A 22,795-nucleotide genomic window follows, 5' to 3' on the forward strand; every position below is an offset into this window, starting at 1 on the left:
CTATTGTGGCTGTTGGCAAGGGCCTTACTCGGAGTGAGGTTATCCAGTTATGACAACTTGATTTGAGGGCAGGCTTTTTGTGAACAATGCAGTGCTTGCATGCAGCCAAGGGGCATGCCTCGGCTGGATAATTGGATTTGGAAGGCTGGTGTTTGGAGCAATTGTGACACTTCCTGCTGGGAAGCCAAGTTCTGCAGTGATGCAGCTGATACAACATCGGGGTGATCTGTTACCGTGCCTTTGCTCTCCAGGGGTCTGACTGGTGTAAAGAATAACCCCAGCAAGAGCCTTTCCTCAAGAGCATGCCTGCTTCCAGCACAAGGAAGCAAAATCAAGACCTTGTTCTGTATCTATAAAACGATTCAAAATGTTTTGGAGGAGAACTGATGGAAGTGAAGCTCTACAAAGCCTTCAACAGCTTACACAAATTTACCATGCCAGTTTTTGTCTTGAGCTCCTTTGTAACGTTCAGAATACGGCTCAGCTACCACTGGAACCCTTTGTTCCTCATTTCTATTCTTAATAAATGAAAACATGAGAAGCTGGCAGTAGGTTTTTACCCAGTTTTCTTGTTTACTGAGCACACCTCCCTTGAGGTACAGTGACTCTTGAGTCTGTTCAAATGTCTCAAGCAATCCACGTCATCTCCCCCCTTTTTTTTAAAAGGGCACAAATTACTTTGGTGTTCTTTAGGTGTTCAGTTATTTTATCCTAGTTGCTGATTCAGTCTCATTCATACAGTTTATATATCTGCCCTCAGACCTGGAAGTGCTTAGATTTTAATCGGCCTCACGCACTTCGGGTGAAATCTTTGCCCTGTACAAGTTGGTTTTAGCTTGTGGCTTCAGGAAGCCCTGAGCTTCTCAGGAGCTCTGATGCCCTTTGTATGACAAAGTTCTTGTGTCTCTTTATGATATGGAGCTTATATAGAACTAAACTACAGTTACAATTGAGTGTGCTAAAAGTGACTACTAAGAACAGCATGTGTGATGCAGAGGATGCTGCTTTCCCTCAAACTGTTCAATGATTCTGAATAATAAATAAGGAAATGTTACATATTATTTTATATGCATGTAGTGTTGAGATTTTTAGTACCAGTCCACACCTTCCAATACCTAAAAGGGCCGACAAGAAAGCTGGAGAGGGGTTTTGGAGCTCATCTCAATCTCCCCCCCTGGCAGGTTAAAGCCATTCTTCTTGTCCTCTCCCTATAGGCTCTTGTAACATGGGTGCTCTCTGCCTGTGGTGCTTTCCAGGCACAAGGATGACTCGCAACAACTCTGCATGCAGCAAGCTGGGAGGATGTCACTGTAGTATCATTTGCCTGTTTACCTGCTTTTCAGTGCACGGCCAGAATAGATATTCCCCAAAATATTTTCAAAGCAATTTTTTCTTTTTTTTTTTTAGCCAGAGTTAAAATTGTTTCTGGATACATGGCAGTGTTTTGTCAGTGACGTTTTAACTGCATTTGATTGACCCAGAGAGGTCATTTTCTTGACAATAAAACTAATATATTGATGGATTTCAGCAGAATAGGAGTACAGAAAGGAAAATTTACCCTGCCTTTCATTGCTAAAGGTGTTTCTCCCTTCTCCCAGGTTTGGAGGGGCACTTTGGCTCGCCTTCGCTACAAGAGGACAAAGGCTGCCCTCACCATCCTCAAGTATTACCGCCGCTACAAAGTGAAGTCCTACATCCGGGAGGTTGCGCGGCGCTTCCACAGTGTGAGGCAGATGAAGGACTATGGGAAGCACGTGCCATGGCCCACCCCACCCAAGGTGCTGCACCGGTTTGAAGAGGCACTTCAGACCATTTACCATAGGTACAAAGGGAATCTCTTGTCTTTTCAGTCTAACGTAGAGGAGAGAACAGCTACTGCTAGTTCCAGGAAAGTTGGAAAAATGACAGAAGAACATTAACTGCATGTCACAGATGAAGATGTCAGTGGCTTTTGGTACCCTTGAGCACACAAGTAATTACTCTGTTTCAAAGATTTAGTCAGGATGGGCATTGTATTTCCTTCCTTGGCCCCTTTCTGGTTGGTTTTAAAAGAAAGGAGGTGATGCTGTTAAATGAGGGGAAGCAGAAAAGGAACTTGACTTCCTGGAGAATTCTTATATTAAGCCAGTGTTTTTCTGCAGTTGAATAAGCAATATTCCCCTGTTCAACTATATTCCATTCTATAAAATAAAAGTATTTTATGCCTTTATTGCAACCTAATATCTGAAAGCTGGTGACTTTGTCTCTGGTAAGTTGCAGGCAAAGGAGTTACAATTCCAATTTGAAAAATGACAACTTCTGGAATTCATTGAACAGGAAAAATGTTGGCTGGATGGGGCCTCTAGAAATCTCCAGTCCAGCCATCTGCGTGAAGGGGAATTATCACCAGTACTAGATCAAGTCAGACTTGTTTTTTTTACTCAGCTGTCTCTTGAAAGCCATCCACGGCCTGTCTGCTTCCAGAATAAGCTCAGTTACCATAACTAGAACATTTGTGTTGCTAAAAGACTTTCCATAGCATTAATCCTGGAGACCTGGTGTTGCTGCTGAAGGCTGGAGTGTGGTATGGGGTAATGGATGGGCTGCCCTGCCCTGTTCCCTGTTACAGCTGGTTAGGTTTCAATTGTAGGTCCACATTCAGCTATTAAAGGAGAGTGATGTTGTATATGAGCCCCCAAAATCGGCTTTCAGGAGCTTTATTGCAAACAGATGTGCCAGTAGTTGGCTTCTGGCTATGGGATGGGGATTGTGCCAGCCAAATCTGTTAGGAGTCAGAGATGATATTATGTGACTTTAAAATGGTAACTGTCCTTCTCACCTTTATGAATGTGATGGAGGGACTTCATTTACCCCTGACATAGGTAGGCTGGGGCTGTTCTTGCACTGAGCTGGGAGAGGTCCCCATAGCGTGTGGCACAGTGTGGAACTGATTCAGGTGTTCTGTGGCAGGTGGAGAGCGGGTGAACTCATCCAGAGCGTCCCACCAGAAGTCCTACCTCAACTGAGGGCCAAGGTTGCTGCCATGGAAGTGCTGAAGGGTCACAGAGCTGATATTGGCTTACAAAGAGCATGGGAGGGGAACTACATTGCCCTGGTGAGTACAAATGAAGTGATCAATGCAGTGGCTGGGGCTTAGGATGCTAAAAGGGTGGAAATGAGCAACCTGCTCTAGTGGAAGGTGTCCCTGCTCATGGCAGGGTGTTGGACTGGATGAGCTTGAAGGACACTTCCAACCCAAACCAGTCTGGGATTCTATTCTTGCCACTACTACTGCACGGCTGCCACTTGGAAAAGTGACTACTGATTTCTTGAAGGGGGAGAAGTACTTTGAAATTTCCTCTGTAAATAGGTTTATATAGTTTCAGAATCTTTGACTTCTTCTGCACTATGAGTGGGTTTTCTGAATGCTGAGCCTAGCTCAAGCATTGCAAGCAGCCTGAAAAGATAACGAGTAATGCCATCAGCTGGCCTTTCAGTGGCTAAAGCTAGGGAAGAAATCAGTGTAAAGTGAAGATATAATAAGGGATAAGATATAATGGAATGTTAAGAGATAACATAAAATGAAAAGGAACAAAGAAGTTCTCTCTAGGCAAGTTGCATTGCTTCCTTTTACTCCATCCTTCCTCTAAGCAGTTTGTTTTGTTCAGGGTTTTCTTTCAGAAAGCAAATAGATGCTCTGCAGCTCTTTGATGAGGCAGAGACTGAAGGAAGCCTTTGGACAAGCTAGTGCAGCTGCAGTCCTTGGGCCAGCAGGGGTGTAACACAATTACCTGTGGTGAGCAAGAAGAGTTACGTGCCTGTCTTTGCTCTTCCAGAAACCAGACAACCCTCAGACCACGGGCTCTTTCATCCCTGTTGCCAACGAGCTGAAACGGAAGGACAAGTACATGAACGTTCTCTTCTCCTGTCACGTCCGCAAGGTAACGGGCATGTGTGTGGTCTGTAGGCACATGGGCTGCCTGGGGAAGCTTCTTGTGATGGAGGTGAAACCTTGGGAAGCCCAGGTTGAGGGAGGAATCCTGGAGATGCTTTAACAGGCAGCAGTTCAAAGCAGAATCAAGGAGCAGTGTCAGTGATTTTATGATGGATATGTACCCTGGAACCTATTGCACCAAAGGGTGCTTGCTTCAGGTTGCTTCTGTGGCCTCTCCAGGTCAGAGGCATGAATAATGCACTTGTGCATATAAAATTAGAAATCTCTTACTGTTCCATTAGGGACAAGGAGATACAGGAGAAATTTTTGCCTTTTTTCACTTCAGGCTGAAAACAAAATAATTCCTCTTCTAATGCATTGAATGAACTGGGTCCAGGTTGTTGCTGTCTCTAGATAAATTGGAGTAATTGGAAAAATACAGTATTCACTTCCTAAAGATGCCGTCCTAGGAGTTGTTGATTTGCATGGGTTTGGAATGCCAGGGAAGGGAATTTCTCAGGCTCTGTGTGTATGATATACATGTACCTGGTGTGAGAGTTTCATTTTTATTGTTATGCACGTTTGATGCTTTTAAGTCTATTTCTCTCGCTTGGTTCTGAATCAGCTCTGAAGGATCGTCTCCTGTGCAAGCGTAGGGGAAGGCAGGTTTCAGAAGTACAGATCCATACTTTGTCCTGGTCAGTAACTGCAAGCACAGAGCTCCTGCCTTTAGGCAAGTGTCTGAGTGGGGTTTTATTGCTTGTGATATATGAAGATACTTGAGCACACAAACAGGCCTTGTTCTGTCTGTCCTGGTACTGTGTTACTTTGCTGGAAAAATCCATTCTCTGCTGGGACTTGTTGCATTGGTGTCCAAGCACTTCCATAATAAAAGTGGCTTGGAGATGGAACAGATGTTACCTACCATAAATGAGATTTCTTCCTGAGCCTGAGAGGTATTTTCAGTGCATTCAGCAGGGAAGAAAGCTTCAGCTTCCCATTGTGCTTAAAAAGTGTAGCTCAGCTGAAATCAGAAAATGCTGCAGAGACTGAGGTTCTGGACTTGCAGTCTGGTGCAGTTTATAGTCTCTTTTTTGATCTTTTTAAAAGTTAAATTGTTGGTCACTTTCTTCTGTCAGAGGTCAGGCTTAATCCTCCCATTGCCTGCTTAGTTAGGGATACCTTGGAGATCATCAGCAAAGGTGGGTAATGGGTCAGTTAGTATGGGGGGAAGTGGAATCCCAGATTGCTATAGGTTGAAGGGACCTTAAAGCTCATCCAGTTCCAACCCCTTGCCACGGGCAGGGACACCTTTCATTAGAGCAGCTTGCTCCAGGCACCATCCAAGCTGGTCTTGAGAACTGCTGCTCGTCTGCAACCCGATTGTGCCCAAGTCTTTCAAGTCGTTAATACTTTTCTTAGTCTTTGGTCTTAATGATCTGTGTTTTCTGGACCAAAAAATAGAGCTACATTTAGGGAAAATACAACATCCCCTTTAGGAAAACGATGGCCTTAAAGAATAAATAGGAGCACCTCTCCACCAGCAAATAGAATCATTTCAGCGTTGCTGTTGAGGACAAGTCTGCAACTTTATAGGATCTTTAACAGTGTGTGTAAGCCTGGCAATTTCAGTCCATTTACATGTTTAAACTCAAAAGCAAATGATCCCTTTCAAATCCATGCTTGGATATAATATCTGTTTGAGTGAACCATTTGCCTTTCTTCTTGTATGGACAAGAAATATCCAGGCAAGCCTGAAGTGAGCAAAGGGTAGAAGACAAACAATCCTGAACTTTGAAAGTTAACAAGACAAAGATTTGGCATTTCAGGAATTAGCATTTCACTTTCCAACCAATGCTTTAGGTATTCTATTATGCCTTAAATTTGAACATGGGATTTGCAGACTAAGCAACAGTGAAAACTGTTGCAAAGCCTATGCATGACTCCGTGCTCTGACTACAAGAGCACAGTCTTTACCCTGAGAACAGTGTTAACCTTCTTTTGCTCTTCACATAAAACAATTTCTGTCTTGAGCTGCCTTTTTGAAGCAAAGGTGTTTCTCTAGTCAAAAATACAAGCCTAAGGTATTCTGTCTTTTACCCCAAAAGTAACAGCAGTCTGAGGGCTGGCCTTTGGTGCTGTGCTACAGGGGAATTTTCTTCCAATTGCTAAATTCTTCCCTTTTGGGGAGTTTGGGAGGGACCTCAGGGATCATCTGGTCCAACGTTCCTAGGCAAAGCATGACCTAGAGTAGAAGGCCCAGCAACCTGTCCAGCGGAATCACAACAGTGTCCAGCACTGGGAAGTCCACCACTTTGCTGGGGAGATTATTCCAATGGCTGATCATTCTCATTGTGAACAATTTTCCTCTTGTTTCCAGTTGGAATCTCCCCAGGAGGAACTTGTGCCCATCACCCCTTGTCTTTTCTATGTGATTGTGTGCAAAGGGAGTCTCCATCTTCCATCTTTCAGATAATTGCAGTCTAATATACCTCTTCCTTTGAAAAGGCATTAAAAGGATAAGCACTGGGCAGTTGGGATAGACACAAGCTAGGCCTGGAGTTCATGTATTTAAACTTGTTTATGTCTAGAACATACCTTATGACCTCTAAGATATTTGTTAACCATTAAGTTTTTTGAGACAGGTTTTTTGTAGCTGATGATTGACATTGTTCTAGGTCAAGGAGGTGACACCACCTCCTGCCAGCCAGGGAGCTACTCTTGAAGTACTGGGAACTGCTGGTGAGACTTTCTTTAGCTCGAGAGCACAGGGTCTTCATTTCAACAGCTTGAGCTGAATAATAACGGGTGAATGTGTTTGGACTGAAGCTTATATAGCTCTTGCAGAAGGGCTGTGAAGAGACTTGAAAGTCTCACTGATGGGAGGTGTGTGTTCTTGCTTTCTTGTGGTAGGTATAGTAGAAGCAGGTCATCTCTGCCTGTGGAAAAATCCATCTTTCCTGAACATTGTGGTGCTCCTCATTGTTTTCAAAGGAAATTTTCATGGGTTTTGCCTTGGGAAACCAAATGCGTATTTCGTGTGTAGCACCGGATTTTGTTGGATTACCAGGGAAACAACAGTTTCTCTTTTTGGAGGGGAGGGAGATTTTCTTCCTGCTTTCTCCCTTGTCATTCGTGGCACCCAGCTCCCTTGAGATTACCATCTCTTCCAAAGCCAGTCCCCTGCAGTGTCTCGAGGACCCAGGCAGGGACCTGAGAAGCTCATTTGAAAGTTTTTCTGCTTCATTTTCCCCCATCATCTAGTTAAGAAGCTAAAATAAGGCTGATTCCCATTTGGATCAACAAAGATATAAATAAAAAATGCCCAGAAGGTGCAGAGCACACAGTGCCAGTCAGGCTGGTTTCCACAAGGGTGGAAGCTGTATCTGAGGACATAGGGCCTGTCTCCACTCCTACGAAATCAGGAGTAGTGGCATTTGCAATGGTGATGGCATTTGTCCAAATCTCTTCCGTGCCACTTCCCAACATGGCAATTTCCTTCTAAACCCACAACGTATGTAAATACACCATAGGTGCATGAGGCACCAGAAGCAATGGTTTGGAAAGAGCTGGAAAGGACATGAGTTGTAGAGCAGTGAGAATTTGCTTCTCAGGTGAGGTAAGCTGCTGGCCTTCCCCTTTGGTACCTCTCTGTAGCTGTTCAGCTGAATTTGTTGCTGAGTGTGAACACTAAAAACGATGGATAACCACAAGAAGTGGAATTTAAAACAAGCTTATAGAACTACTACAACATTACATAGTCTTATGAAGGCTGTGTGCGCTTCCTGGCCCCAGGATGAGTCTTCCTGTGCTGGGGAGGGGCTCTGGTTGCATGATCTCAACTGTCTGTCACCAGGGGATCTGTGCTGGACATGAGACAACAGGCAGGATGTTGTGATGGAGATAGGAGCAACAAACAGGATCGCGGCAGTGAGCAGGTTGTGTTGTCAGGCTCTTTAAATATTCAGAATAAATCAAAAAAAGCCACGTGTGGGAAGCATGGTGGGACAGCATCAGCTCTGAGGTCACAGCATCAGCTCTGGGGTTACAGCATCAGCTCTGGGGTCACAGCATCAGCTCTGAGGTCACAGCATCAGCTCTGGGGTCACAGCATCAGCTCTGAGGTCACAGCATCAGCTCTGAGGTCACAGCCCCACACACTGGAGGAGCCTCTTCTTAAACTCCCAAGACACACAACATGGTGTGTTGGAAGCTGCTCACCCCAATTACAGTGTGAGGAGCCTGCGCTACTCTGCTCAAACAGCTCAATGTGTGGCACCAGACACTCCTCACCTTCTTCCTCTGGGCCATTCAGTGTTCCGTAGCCTTTCTTTTTTTTTTTTCTCCCATTCATCAGCTTCCTAAAATAACTCCAGTTATTCAGCATCTCTTACTGTGAGCTTTTCCAGGCCCTCAGTCATGTTCTTCACCTTCTCTGAGCCATTAGTCTCCTCCATGTTCACCATCCTGGTGCTTCACACACTATTCCCAGGGAGACCATCTCACCCAGGACATTATTTCACATGCTGATGCCTTGCTTGTTTTCAGCTGCCTCACATGTTTGTGCCAAGATCTATCCAGAGCTGTCTAAAATCATCTGCAGTTAGCTTTCCTGGGCTGCTAATTTAAAGCTGTCATAGAACTCTTCAGTTTGCATTTTTTGCATTTATCAGTTCTGAACTTTGTCACTCTGCTGCCTATTGCCTGAGAATATTTAAGTTTTCCAGTTGTCTCCTGCCTTCACCTAGGAAAATCCTATTTATGTTCCTCACCTCATCATGTCTCACCCTTGTCTACCTTTCTCAGTTGATTAATAACTCTCTGTGAATGTGATAAACCGATTACTCCAGTTTTGCCTGAAGTGGAAAACAATTTCTACTTTGTGTCCTACTTTCTCACTAGTTACAGCTTTGCATCTTGCCTTGTGCCTATTCGGTACCCGACATCTTAGGGCAGCTCAAAGTCTAGATGGCATCAAAAGTTCTCCTTCAGTGTAGTATTTCCTGGACAAATGAATTGGGATGTTAGTGAGATGGGTGTTCCTCTGTGAGAGTCCCACTTGCTGGAGCCAAGTGGTACCAGCAGCCTAAGAGAGTATTTGGGATGAGTTGAGATGGGAAGGGGGCAATTGGAATGATCAGTGGTTAGAAAAGAGGTATGAGCAAAGGCATGACCCCAGGGTATGAAACTGCCACATGTTTCCTGCCATAACATGCTCCTCCCAGTTCTGTTTTTGTAATCAACCACACTAATTCCATAAAGTGGGAATAGTGGTTTATTAGCATTGTGCTTTTAGGGTTATGAAGGCGCATACACACTGTAGGAGCAACAGCCATCTGCCTGGGCTTGGTGTCTGCTGGTGAACAGGGATGCAGTTTCAACACTGCTAGGGAAAAGCATGTCCTTCAGTTGATTGAAGGCATGGGTGTTCCCAGGTTGCCAACAGCTCTGCTGGGTAACCCTGGGAATGCTGCTTCTCCAGGACTGTATTTCTCTAGTTGTAAAATGGAATTACGGGATCCCTCTTCCCTTTTCACTGGTTGGAGAAAACGTGTTGAAGAACTCTGGGAGTTTTGTGCATTTGCTGTGTGAGTTTGGTATATTTACTGCTGTAGAGCTCTACTCTGCATGTTCCTGCAGTGATTAATGGGACTGAAGATGTGCTGCTTTGCAGGTCAATCGCTTTAATAAGGTGGAGGACAGAGCAATCTTCATTACGGACCGACACCTGTATAAAATGGACCCTATGAAGCAGTACAAAGTGATGAAGACCATCCCCCTCTATAATGTAAGTACAAGGAGTGGGGAACCTCATCCTTGGGCTCTCTTAGTCATGAGGGTGCATCTACTTCTTAGCTCCATTTTCATACCCATAAAACAGAAAAAGACCTTGTTTTTTTTTAATATATTTAATGTCTTTAGAATGGTTACGGTACAATTAGCTGCAACACCAATGCATCATATTAGCTTTTAAATTCAGTGCATAAAATAAAAGCTAAAACCCAAACTATTTATTACTCTGTTTTCTGCTCATTCTTCTGTTGGTTTTTATTTGCTGTGTGCTGCAAGATCCTGACCCCATAAGGGGGGTAGCATTTCACAGCAGCTCATGACACAGTTTCTGTGTCTCTCGGGGTTTGTTTGATCCTTCCTGGCATGTTTGGATTTTTTTAATGTATTTGTTCATGTTTAATGTAAATCTTGTCAAAGCTAAATTTGGAATTACAGTGAGGTATGTGCCCTTTGGGGTAGCAGAGTTTAGCTGCCAGTGACAACGCATCAGATTGTCACTGGGAGGAAGGGGGATGGGGGAAAACCCCATCTTAGCTCTTCAGCATCCTGGAGTGGGGATTCAACTCCTTGTTTGTTTTCCTCAGCCTGAGGTAACACTGCCACTGTTATCTAAAACCTGCAGAACCTGGCCGAGTTGCTTGGAAACGCGCACAGATTTGGATATTTGCATTTGGAAAAATAACAAAAGTGACATCCCCCTATTCCTAAAAGAGCAGAGATGGGATTAGGGTAATGCTAAAATCCAGTCTGGAAATGTGGAGTGAAGGATTTGCTCTGACTGCATGCATAGTGTTGATTTTATAGGTCCTCTCCTTGGTGGCCACGCACCCATCACCCACTGCAGCGCGCTGAAGTGACGCGCTGGTCCCCAGCAAGAGTACTGCCTGCAGCAAAGCGACGTCTCTCTCCCTGGCAGCATCTCTTGTTTTGAACAGACATTGCTGCCAGGCAGGCAGCAGCTGCAGGTCGTCCTCCTCACTTGATGTTCTGTTCCACTGACATTGTCTCTTAATTGTGCAAAATGGAAGCGTCAGCAGGTTCTGCTGCTAAATGGCTGATTCTCACTTGTGCAAAACGACTTCTTCGACTCCAGAGGCTCTGGGCAGAGTGCTTTCCCTGACTGGGTGGGGTTTATGAAGTGTCAAAGTGAACTGGGGTGGACAAGGAGGAATTTTGTCCACCGCAATTTCTGTCTATTAAGTTTCTTCACTCTTACCCAAAATGGCCAGGCCACTGCAATTCACTTCCTACATTAGTAATTATAGAGACATCTGTATGTATCGCAGCTTTACCTGTGTGTCTGATGGGTTTAAAGGGGAAGCATTTTTGGAGTACATTTCCCTGACAGCATGAGCCCAGATTGCTCTGAAATTCTTAAGGCCTCAAACGTAAAAGGAAATGAGTAAGTCAGATACAATTTTAGGTTACCTATAAAATATCTGTTGCATAGAAATGTTAGTAATTGTTGGTTTTTCTCAAAACACATACATATAATATAGAATATCCGTTCATATAGAGTGCTGTAGCACAGACTGTATGGTGCTGTCTGCTTTGCATTTCCTCTGGCACCAAATCTGTTGGTGGGCTGTACAGAAAGGTTTCTTGCTTTTAGAACACTTGCATTTTCATAGGTGTAAATCAGCTTTATTTGTACATGTGCAGTTATTCCTTTCAGCAACCTACCACAAGGCTTCTTGACTGAACAGTTTCCTTCACATGAGCAAATGTGAAGGGGTCCTGGAGTACTTTCTTTGCAGGGGAGGGATGGGTTCAAAAGACCTTTCATTGACTCATACAGGTGTTAGAATAACATTCCAGAGTGGAAATTTCATAGAATCCCAGACTGGTTTGGGTTGGAATGGACCTTAAAGTTCCTCCAGCTCCAATGCCCTGCCATGGGCAGGGACACCTTCAACTAGAGCAAGTTATGCAGTTTTTCATTCCTTTTCGTAGTTACCTTTTATATTTTGTTACTTACTGATTTTAATACACTTTGTCTTTCACCTCATGAGCTGCCTTGTACACTCCCATATTCCTGCATGCCTGATCCCTTCCCCCATGGCAGTCTTTTTGCAGGGTACAGGGACCTGTGACAGCCAATTAGTGTTATGGAGATTCCTCATTTTCAGGGCAAGAACAATTATTAGAACTTATAGGAAGAGTTTTGAGAAGCAGAGGGTTATAATTACTCCAGTTGTGATGGTTATCAGTGTGTCCAATATGTCCTGCTAGAAAGATGTGTGCTCCCTGAGAAAGATGGATCACCCTTCCGATATGTAAAGGTGAACCCAGCTGAAATTCATCTGCCTGTTCACTGTGCTGCTCACTGTCAGCATTCCGTAAGCACCCTCTCAGCACGGCAGCATCCTTAGGGATGTTGTTTCCATGGAAATCTCATTGGAGACAGTCAGCTGATGTATGTTACGACCATAAACTTGTTTTCATCTGGAGAAACCACACTACAGTGCCCATCTCCTTTAACCGTGGGGGCATGTACGTGGTTTAAGCACAGGCTGGAATGCTGCTCATGTCCCTGGCTCTGCCTTGTGGTGCTTTGTGTCCTGTCTGAGGCATCTGGAATTCTGTGCAAATGATGACAAAGCAATAGGTTTCCTCTCAGCCCTATTTCACTGTATCACAATGCTACTTTGGGGTGTTTGCTGTGTGTAAGTGTTCTGGCAGTTGCCTCAGAAGTACCAACAGACTTTTGTTCTTACCTGGAGAGAAAATGGAAAATGGCAGAAAGGAATTAAAAGGAGACTGAGCAGCAGAAAGGATCTTGCAGCTCCCTTGGTCTGAGCACAATAAAGGACGTTCTGTGGCTGCTGTGTGTTTTCTCCTGATCTTCAAGCAGAGTTAATAAGAGTGTTTGTAAATACTGAGATAAGCCCCTTCTCTGAAATGATTTCCTTTGTGTTCTGTTTATTTGTTCGGAGAGTCTGATGATGAGGGGTGAAATAGGAATATTTTCAAGGGCTCTTGGGCTCCTCACACAGTTCTGCTGAATAATTAATGTTTAAATAGGCTTTTCAACTCCAGCCATTTCAACTTGTTCATCTTTCACACTTGGTGCACATTTAAAACGTCAATGGCAGTAGTCCCTGTGGTGCTATTGTGCTCACAGGATGGTATTTAAGCATGCAAATTAATTTTAAGGGACACTATAAACCCAGGGAGCTGTTAATATATGAGCATGAAGTGTAGCTTGGTTTTGAAGTATTTCCTAACCTCAAAATAGCATGAAGAGTAGAGAATAAACTCCACCTGTGTTGGAGATATCATGCGACTGGTATCAGGAGTTCTCTGCAGTTAGGGCAGATACCAGCAGTTACAGTAGTTCAGACAGGCTGTTGTGCTGTGATAATAAACCAACATGATAAGGATGAGCATACTCAGGGACTGGAGCACCTTCCATATGAAGACAGGCTGAGAACATTAGGGCTGCTCAGCCTGGAGAAGAGAAGCTTCGTGGAGATCTCAGAGCAGCTTCCAGTGTCTGAAGGGCTACAAGGATGCTGGAGAGGGACTCTTCATCAGGGACTGCAGCAACAGGACAAGGGGAATGGCTTGAACCTGCCCGAGGGGAGACTGAGCTGAGGTCTTAGGCAGAAGCTCTTCCCTGTGAGGGTGCTGAGGCACTGGCACAGGGTGCCCAGAGAAGCTGTGGCTGCCCCATCCCTGGCAGGGGTTGGAACTGGTTGAGCTTTAAGATCCTTTCTAGCCCAAACGTGTCTGGGATTCTGTGATTCTTGGGTAGTGTTTCATCCACTGCACTGCTCTGTACTGTTTTATTGTGCTTCTCTGGGAGGATGCTGCTGTTTGGTGTGTATTACACATCCAGAGCTGGAACAGGTTTCTTGGACATAATACGCTGTGACTGCTAAAGCTAACACAGGGATCCAGGCTGTGTTTGAGTATGATTCATGCCTCTGAAAGTAGTGAGTAGTCTCCAGCTTCATTTGTGCTAATATCCTTTCCAGTGCAGGCAGCGGGGTCACATAGAAGGTTTCTTTCATAAAGAAGGGAATAATAAGACTTTGATTCCCACAGAATGGTGTATTGGTGTGTCTCACTTTTAGGAGAATGTGGGTAGCCTGTTTACCTGGATTGCCAGTCCTCAAAATTCCCTGCATTGGCTTTGGGAAATGATGAAGACAAAGCTTTTAATGTGCCAAAGAGCAGTTACCAACAAACACAAAAAAAACCCCAAACCTAAATCCCACTCTTTTTTAGTTTGTCCAAACACCAGGAGCTTAGTCCATGCCAAAATACTGGAATCCTCGCAGCTTTGTGTAGTTTGCAGCTGACGTTGTTCCTGAAGATGTCTGGGCTTTCAGTAAATCTCATTCTTCTATTATCTGCATGTCACTGCATTCCCAGTGCTGCAGTGAAAAGTGGTTGTTGGCCAAATACATGGTTATTGTTGGTTTTCCCTTGGGAGAGCAAGCTGAACCCTCTCCAGACTGTACACATCTTTTTCGTAGGGTGCAATTTCACCTTGACCAGCCTGTGGAAGCAGTACTGAGGAAGAACTTCTTTACTGTGAGAGTGACAGAGCACTGGAACAGGTTGCCCAGGGGGGTTGTGGAGTCTCCCACGTTGGAGATATTCAAGGCCCACCTGGACAAGTTCCTGTGCGATGTACTCTAGGTTACCCTGCTCTTGCAGGGGGGTTGGACCAGATGATCTCTTGAGGTCCCTTCCAACCCTTGGGATTCTGTGATTCTGTGACCTGCCTGCTGCTGCCCCCTGAGCTCTGGGATGGAAGTAGAAGCTGAGAGCGAGTGGGGGCGTCTTGGAGAGGAAAAAACACCTGGTTAGTATCAAAGATCTATCAATGTATATAACATTGTTCTTGCTTTTTCTTCACAGTTGATAGGATTGAGTGTCTCCAATGGGAAGGACCAGCTCGTGGTCTTCCACACGAAAGACAACAAGGATCTCATTGTCTGTCTCTTCAGTAAAGAGCCCTCTAATGACAGCAGGATTGGGGAGCTGGTGGGAGTCCTGGCCAGTCACTTCAAGAGGTCAGTGTTGGTATTAGATTTTATTGAAAACTCAAACACGTAAAACATGTCAAATCAGAAACTTCCTAGAACAGATCCTCATGAGATCTGGTGTTGATCAGCATCACCTGCAGCCTCGGCTTTTGCCATTCACAATGTCATGTTCCATTTATGACCCATAAAGAGGAGTCTTTACAGGTAAATACGCTGAGCTACAAGTGGCAGGACAAAGAGAATGAATTTAGGTTATATTAGGTCCCTGGGTAATTCTCAATATGAAAGCAAGGGCATGCTGGTTTAGCCACTTCTCACTGCTGTCTGTCCCACTGGAGATAGGTGCTAAGTTCATTAGAAATTAATTCTCTGCATTGCCAGTATTTGTTTTGGGCAATTCAGTACTGAAAAGCCACAGAAAACATTCTTTGCTTTTGCTTTTACCTAAATGTAGTTGAATTTTTCAAAGGTAGCTGCTACTGAATGCTCAGGAGATGATGGGTATTGTAAAGCAACACACTTCTCTTGGGGAACCCGGTGAAGTAGCTGGAGGTCTTTCATTCCAGGTGACATCATCTTGAGGCAGCTGAAGCTCCTCAGTGCTTTATAACACATCTGTAATGTTGGGAAGAGCTGTGAAACCCTTGATAACACTCCAGACCCTGTATGTTCAGTGTTCAGACTGCCCTGATTTTCTGTGCCTTTTGGTCAGATGTTCCTACAAAGCACTTATCTTTTTAGTCCCAGTGGAATGCACATGTTCTTCATTTTAAGGAGCTGTGTTGTGTGGCCATCAGTCTAAAATATTGCACCTTTTCTATAAGGATGTAAACTATTGATCTTTAATTTCTTACACTGATGTTAACAAGGACATTTTTCTCTTTAAGACTAATTATTTTTTATCTAATCACCATTTGTAGAAGAATGAAGAAGAAATACACTTGTATGCTGTTTAATCTTCACTTTAAACAATCAGAATCATAGAAAATTAGGGTTGGAATATTAATATATATATTAGCATTTTTTTAGTGCTTTGAGTGACAAGTCTCAGCACAACTCATTCAACAGGAGAGCTGGTCTAAAAGGACATATTTCTCCAACATCTAATAAAGATTACTGGTTTAATGGTAATATACAGGAACAGCTCACATTAGTTTATCAAATATCCCCTCTTCAAAGCAGTATCTAGAAATCAAAATAAAAGGAAATATTATTGGTTTTCAACCACTTTCCATTTTCAAAGAGTAAAATCTCCTGTCAGTGAATGGGATTAGCTGACCCCTTGCTTGAGAGGCACTTTGGGAATTCCTCATGAAACGGGATTAGCTGAAAGTCACCGTGTGCCTCATGGCAAGTGTCAGGTTTCTCTGTCCTGCCTGTAAGAAAGTTGTTGCTGTGAAAAGAAAATGGATTCAGCAGTAAAATCTTGAGCCCAAAGTTCAATCTGTGTGACCCTGTAATGGGACTTCAGAGCTCTGCTCCCGCAGAGACACGGGGAGCTGCTTCCTTGGGTTACACTAGGGCTCCTCCGAACATACAAAGCAATTTCGAGCCACCTCAATCCCAGTCCTGAAGCCCCTATTATGGGGTTTTAGCAAGGGTAAGGCTGCACAGCTCCTCTTGGTTATGTGCAGCATAGTAGGTAATGATACTTCAGCTATTTGTGGAATACACAATATAGAATGCTGTGGTGTTCTGTATTAGTGAGTAGGAAAGATGAGGGAGAGGCTGGTGGTGTCATCTATGCTGAGGGCACCTAAAGCTTCTCACTTAGATGGTTTGTTTCCAGAATCTATTATTTTCCCAGACTCTTTGAACTCAGTGCTGACACATCTTGCATTGGGAATTTGGACATTTTCAGCAAGACACAGTTTACACATTGTAGAAAAAGTTCCAAAACAAACTGAAATAGAAGAATGCTCCATCCCTGGCAGTGTTCAAGGCCAGGCTGGACAGGGCCTTGGGTAACATGAGATGTCCCTTCCCATGTCAGGGGGGCTGGAATTGCGTGATCTTATGTCCTTTCCAACCCACATCTTTCTATGACTCTGATTAGTGATTGGTGTAAGGTACCTAAGGAAGATTTGCATAGGGAAGTGCAGCCTTACAACTCTCAGCACCTTTCTTTACCTGCCTTCAGCAGTGTATGGGGATGCACACAGGGGATCTATATGGGTTTAAAGCTTTGTTATGCTGAATGCTATAAACAAGCAGATCCTGGTCCAAAGACTTCAGAGTCGGGAGGGAGGGGGGGAGCAGTGGGTCTGCATTGCACTGAGGGAGCAGAGGCTGCAGGGTCTGGACTTAGGAGAGACCAAAGCTGAGCTTGAGGTGGGGTTATACACAGCCTAGGGGAGACTGCTTTGGGGCATCCTGAAAAGCCTTAGTTTGGAAGGGAAAAGTGCACTTTGACTACTTCCCTGGTATTCACATCTTCAGCCATAAACACTGTTTTCACTAGAGTTTCTTAAAACTTCAGATGAGTGCAGTATTCCCTTAATCCCCCTGAACTCCATAAATCAGGTGTCAGAATAAAACTGTACCAGAATTGCAGGCAATTTGGGGAGACTAAACGTATTTGGTACAGAGAGAAGAACTCAAATGCTTTTTCTGGGTTTTTGCTCTTTGCAACAGCTCGTGCTCTGGCAAACAAAGCTTCCTGCAAACATGTTTAAGTGAAAGATTGTTAAATTTGCCATTATCTAAATAGTGGTGTTTAAGGTTGAGCTCCAAGAGCGCTGCCTACGGGGTGATTTTTGTTAATAGTATGAACACAGAGATGTTTGTCAGCCAGATGGGAAGGAACGCTCTGTAAATACACATTTTCAATCCACTGGGAACAGTGAGGACAAGGATTTTATATATTTTTTATGCTGTCCATAAAAAAATGACAAAGGAGATTCAACCTGCTTTGATTTTGCTGGTTTAGGAGAAACTCTTCAGCTCAGTGCTGAGCACAGGGGAGCACAAATCATTAAAAAGGAGAGTCCAGTTTGATTAAAATCAATTCAGTATTTTGTGTTTGAATTTCTTCCACTGATAAAAAGAAACGAACCAGGTATCATGCAAGAGGTTAAAACCCTTCACTTTGTCATAAAGATGCTCTTTGATATCCAAACTGTGCTGATTTTCATCAGTTTAAAATCGTTCCTTTCCTTTAAAGCTGTTTGCCTTTCTCTTGCAGAAACCTTGATTAACTGCTGACATGAATAGATTTACATGTGAGTTAAAACAAAAGCATCTTGTCTGTAGTCAGTGAAATCTGGAGGAGATGGTGGGGGATTCATATTCTTGGGCTCTGGGGACAAAGAAAGAAAGAGGAGCCCAAACTGATCTTTGAGAACACCGGTGTGGTGGTGTGCTGTGCACAGAGCAACCCTACTCCAAGGAAATCACCATCTCCTCAGGCAGAAGCCTCTGCACAAAGGGAGGGTGTTACCACCGCTGCTATCAAATTAATCTGTCACTTCAGCTTTGGGAACGTTAGGAAAATTATCCAGGGCCTGACAGTGGGTGTCAGCAGCGCCAGTGATGAGCACTCCTTAACTGGAAGTTTCTGTTGATGCTGGTGGGTTCTTGTAGGCTAAATGGGATCAGAAGGAGTTGAGAGCTGCTTCATAAAAGCGGGCTGGGCAGAAACTGCTTCTAAACTGCTATTTAATAGGATCTGTCCTTTGTCACTGCTGCCAACTAACCCGTGTTTAGCTCTGATTCAGCCGTGCCAGTGGCTGACACCATTGTTAGCAGCGGCTGGAGCTGACAAAGGACCAGACTTTATTCATATCAGGCTCTTCCCTAACATTACTTTCAGTGCTTGAGTTCTGGTTTTATACAAATTTCTATTCATAATGGATTTGTAGTAAAATTCAGGGTGGTTTTGGGGGGGAGCCCTAACCTGCAGGTAGCTGCTGGCTTTTACACACCAGTTACACTGTGGGAGTGGCAACAGGAAAAAGAGGTTCCTTATACAGAATAAACTGTTTGCAGTACAGAAACTAGAAAAATTGGCTTCTCTCAGCTTGTCTCAGTGACCTGAAAAGCTTCCTAGGATTTCATTGAGATTTGCCTCTGTCTAATTTATGGTCTTCAGAATCTGGTAATTTCTGTGTAGCTTTGTCACTCTCAGTTGTAACTTGGGTTAAGAAATGAGTTTTCCTTGGAAAATACGTTGTGTAAAGATTTGTTGCTTTCAGTGACTCCTGGGTACTAAGGGGTGGAATTAGAGCCCCCTGATGAAACCCACTCTCTTTTTAATTCTTTTCTGCTTTGGAAAACCTTTCTTCAGCTCTCGATACAGCTGAGCTTTCCAAACACTTGGCCTGCTAGAGGGGAACCCATAAAGGATCCTGGTAGAAGGTCATTTCCTTAAGCTCCATCTTTGTGATGCTGCTGCTGCAGCAGAGCTCATTCGCTGTCTCTGAAATGGGTCCTGAGCTCCCTGGCCGGGGTTCCCTTCCCCAGCTCGTGTAGCTTTTTGTTACACTTCTTAATATGTTCCTGGCATGGAAAAACCCCTTTGTCTCCTACAGTCCTGGATTTGTGATACTGAGAACAAAATGAGCTCGAGAGAGGGGCTTGAGCTTTCAAGAAACTGAGTTTAATTTTTGCAGCAAATTTTGAACTCTTTATTTGGGTACTTGCCCTCTACGTCAAAAAGTCAATTCTTTTGTCTGATAACCTGAATAGTAGCAACTTTCTGTCTTTTATGCCTTTGAGTGTGAAGAGGTTTTATTGTCAGTTTTTCTTCCCTGGACTGCCCATGTCCTACTACCATTGTCAGCACAAATTCTGTCTGAAATCCACTGAAAGGAGGATTCTGCTTTGGCAGAAACACGTTCAAGTCACTTTATACCAATCTCTCCATGTAACTTCTGTGCTTTCTATCTGTTAGCAGCAGCTAGAGGCTAAAGCTCCATCCAAATGTTTAGGGTCCTCCTGGGATGGAGATCGTGGTAGGAATGAGAAGTTGTCGTAGAATCGTCACAGAATTAGAATGGTTTGGGGTGGAAGGGACCTTAAAGCTCATCCAGCAAGACTTAAAGTTCGACATGAGCCACCACCTTGCCCACTGTTAACAAACTGACATAAGCAGAAAGTGTCTGCTGAAGACCCTTCAGTGGTACAAGCCAAAGTACAAAAATCCCAAGCCACATCTTGAACCTGAGCATAGCACCACAGGAGCTGGCTGACATGGCAGCATCCCGCTGCCAGCCACACGTATGTGGTTGCACAAAGCTGTAGATAGTGATGATCTTGCTGTTGGTTTAGTTCTCAACCAAAGCATTGGCTGTCTGCTGTTCCAGGAGCCCTTCCTCTCCAGTGAACAGATGGCCCCACATTGGCTGGCCATACCCAGGTTTAGTTTCATCAGCAAGTCAGAATTATCAAGCTGTCAAAGGACCCATCTGCCCCAGGCAGCTGTCCTGGCATGCAGCAGTGTGTGTGCTGGGAACCTCCCTGCTTTGCACATCTCAGGCATATCAAACTTTTACATTTGGGCTTTATTTGGGGAGGGGGTTGTAATTCATGCCATCTCCCTCCTGTGCTTAACTGAAGGGATGCTGTTAGAAAACAAGTGACAAGAGAAGAAATCTTTCATGTTTCCATTGTAGCCTGTGGTCTGACATATTTACACCAGCATGGTTTCCTGAACTTCTTTTAAAAACCTGAGATTTGGACTCAAAAGGGATGCACTTTTGGTTGTCAACACACACCTTCAAACTTGTGCAAATCCTTGTGTGTTTGGTGCCTGCTCTCCCACTGACCACTGGAGCTCAGCCATAACCTGTTTCCTTCCCTGTACTTTGGGATGCTGCTGACAGTGGCACTGCTTGGGGTTCTCAGCACCGAGGAGACCTCTGTGTGTAACTGATTACAAACCTTTGGAGGTTACAAATGTCTCACAGGTGATGCTTAAACATTAGCAGAAGCTGATGCAGTTTCCATTTGTCTGTAGTGAGTCACTTGCAGGCTGGGTTTCCTACCTTGATTCTCATTAGTTCTGATTAAGGCTCTTGCTGGCTGCTATCAGCTTTGTGCACCAGATTCAGGCTCATGAACAGCTTTTCCCTGTAACTACACACCTTCAGTTTTAGAAAGAGCTGTTTGGAGAGAGCTTCCTGGAGCCAGCTGAAGTTCAGACTGCTCTCCTTGCCAGATGTGATGGATGGATTATGCCTTTGTGTATACCCTCCAAAGGGTAATGCTGACAGGAACTGTGTTGTTCCCCATTTCTGCACCATGCTGTGCTATGAGCTGTGTTATCAATTCAAGATGCCTTAAAAAAACAACAACTATTCCACATTAGAAATAGTCACCTTAAACAACCTGGCCTGAAAAAGTGCTGCTGGTTACAGGCTAATGGGGCAGGTCATGCTTAGAGCTGTAAAGCCTGGAAGTGATCAAAGTGACATGCTGCTTTGCCTTAAAACCCAGGTTTTTTGAGGCAGAACATCAAGTACTCAGGGATGTGTGTGTGGGGAGAGGTGGCAGACGACTCACAGCACAACTGCTGCTTTGCTTTGGAGGGACTAAATGAGCTCAAACCTCAACAGTGGTGTGTGAATTGTTGCGAGGAGATCTGCTATAACAGTCCTTTAATGCTTCAGTTGGTGACTCCAGCACTTATCTTGCCACCAAGCTGGAGCCTAATTGTGCTCTAGGCAGCATTCCAGCAGCCCTGGGGCAGCTCCACAGGTTCCCTTGGGCACGACCTGGCTTTTCTTGGGAGCTCACATGGGAGTTCCTGCAATTAGAAGTACCAGCGGCATTGCTGTGGTGCTGAGCCCGCGGCTGCGCCCAGAGGAAAACAACGACCCATTTTCTTCCTGCAACACTCGCTGCTTTGATCAACAGCCAACAGAAAGTGCTTCATGTGTGGGGTTTGGTACCGTGCAGGCCAGGGAAGAGGGTTTGTCTGCAGAGCCTTTCTGCCCCTGCAGCCTGGCTGTGATGGGGCAGCGAGGGCATCCCTTTCACTACAGGTAGTTTCTCTCAAGGGTCTCATTTGGGAGCTGTAGTGCTGTGTGGTAAATGCAGATGAATTTGTCCTGTCCCTACAGGCCCTTGTCCCAAGCCCCTCTCCAGGTTTCCTGCAGCCCCTTTAGGCACTGGAGCTGCTCTGAGGTCTCCCCTTCAGGAGCCTTCTCTTCTCCAGGCTGCCCCAGCCCAGCTCTCTCAGCCTGGCTCCAGAGCAGAGCCCTCGCAGCAGCTCCATGGCCTCCTCTGGACTCGATCCATCAACCATGTCCATTCATCTGACATCCCAGTCAGCCCATGCAGGCTGGCAGAGCGTGGTATTCATATGCTGGAGGGGAAGCAGCCACAACACAGGGGCTGAGCAACTTTTGGTGGTGGTCTTGCTTTGAAGCCAGTGGGATCCTGTGCCAGACACAGCAGTATTTCGGATCCAGTGTCCTGCACTTGGATGTCTGTGAGAGCACTGCAGACTGCCCTGCAGTGACGAGTCAGAAAACGGCAGATGCTGCCTCTTGGCTTGGTGAGTTGTCTTCCTTCTGGGCTTTGAGTGGCCACTGCAGTTTGGGTCTCTATCCACATGGTGAAGCTCTTCTTCTGGCCCCAGCTTGTTCCTCTGTTCACCTTCCTGGCCTTGGCTTCCCTTCATAGCACAGAGTGTTGTCAGAAAAGAGGCAGCTACTGCATGGGCATCCTCCTCCTTTTCCTCTGTTTCCCATCTTTCTGCAAGCACACAGTGCTCCCCAGAGCTCCTGAAACACTTCGGGTTTCTTCCCACTTCTCTCTTTCTAGCTTGATTTTTTTCCCTCAAATCTTGCTGTGGAGCTGGGCAGGTGGGGACTGGGGCGGGAAGGTTTTGAAGTTCATTTGTTCAGCACAAGAAACCTGAAAGATGGGAAAAGAAACCAGAAAGGAAAGAGTATAATGTTCCAATTCCATTAAATCCCTTGGCATAAAATCAAAATCTGCATTTCCTCATATTCCTTTCCATGCCCAGTTCCATACTGCTGGTCATGATGCTGGGCACATGGTGAGGTATAAGGCTGGATTCAGAAAGGTAGCGTACATTTTCCTCTGGAGATGCTGCCCTCACTGGTGGGGAATTGTGTGAATT

The 22,795-nt window shown here is 44.8% G+C and overlaps 1 protein-coding gene across 3 annotated transcripts in view; it reads left to right on the forward strand.

Moving 5' to 3' along the window:
- MYO1D (myosin ID) overlaps positions 1–22,795 on the forward strand; it is a 110,083-nt gene that overhangs the window by 57,648 nt on the left and 29,640 nt on the right. For 2 of the 3 annotated variants that reach the window (XM_061343195.1, XM_061343196.1), the window contains 5 exons: positions 1,599–1,822; positions 2,950–3,094; positions 3,816–3,920; positions 9,588–9,701; positions 14,579–14,733. In XM_061343195.1, the coding sequence (XP_061199179.1) occupies positions 1,599–1,822; positions 2,950–3,094; positions 3,816–3,920; positions 9,588–9,701; positions 14,579–14,733 (743 nt within the window). The remainder of the gene's footprint in view (positions 1–1,598; positions 1,823–2,949; positions 3,095–3,815; positions 3,921–9,587; positions 9,702–14,578; positions 14,734–22,795) is intronic. The other variant, XM_061343197.1, reaches the window with a different exon arrangement.

The sequence above is a fragment of the Neopsephotus bourkii genome, unplaced genomic scaffold (assembly GCF_033783945.1).
Source record: "Neopsephotus bourkii isolate Nb327-2 ecotype Australia unplaced genomic scaffold, CSIRO-AGI_Nbou_v1 NB_1821, whole genome shotgun sequence".
NCBI classification, from domain to species: Eukaryota; Metazoa; Chordata; class Aves; order Psittaciformes; family Psittacidae; genus Neopsephotus; species Neopsephotus bourkii.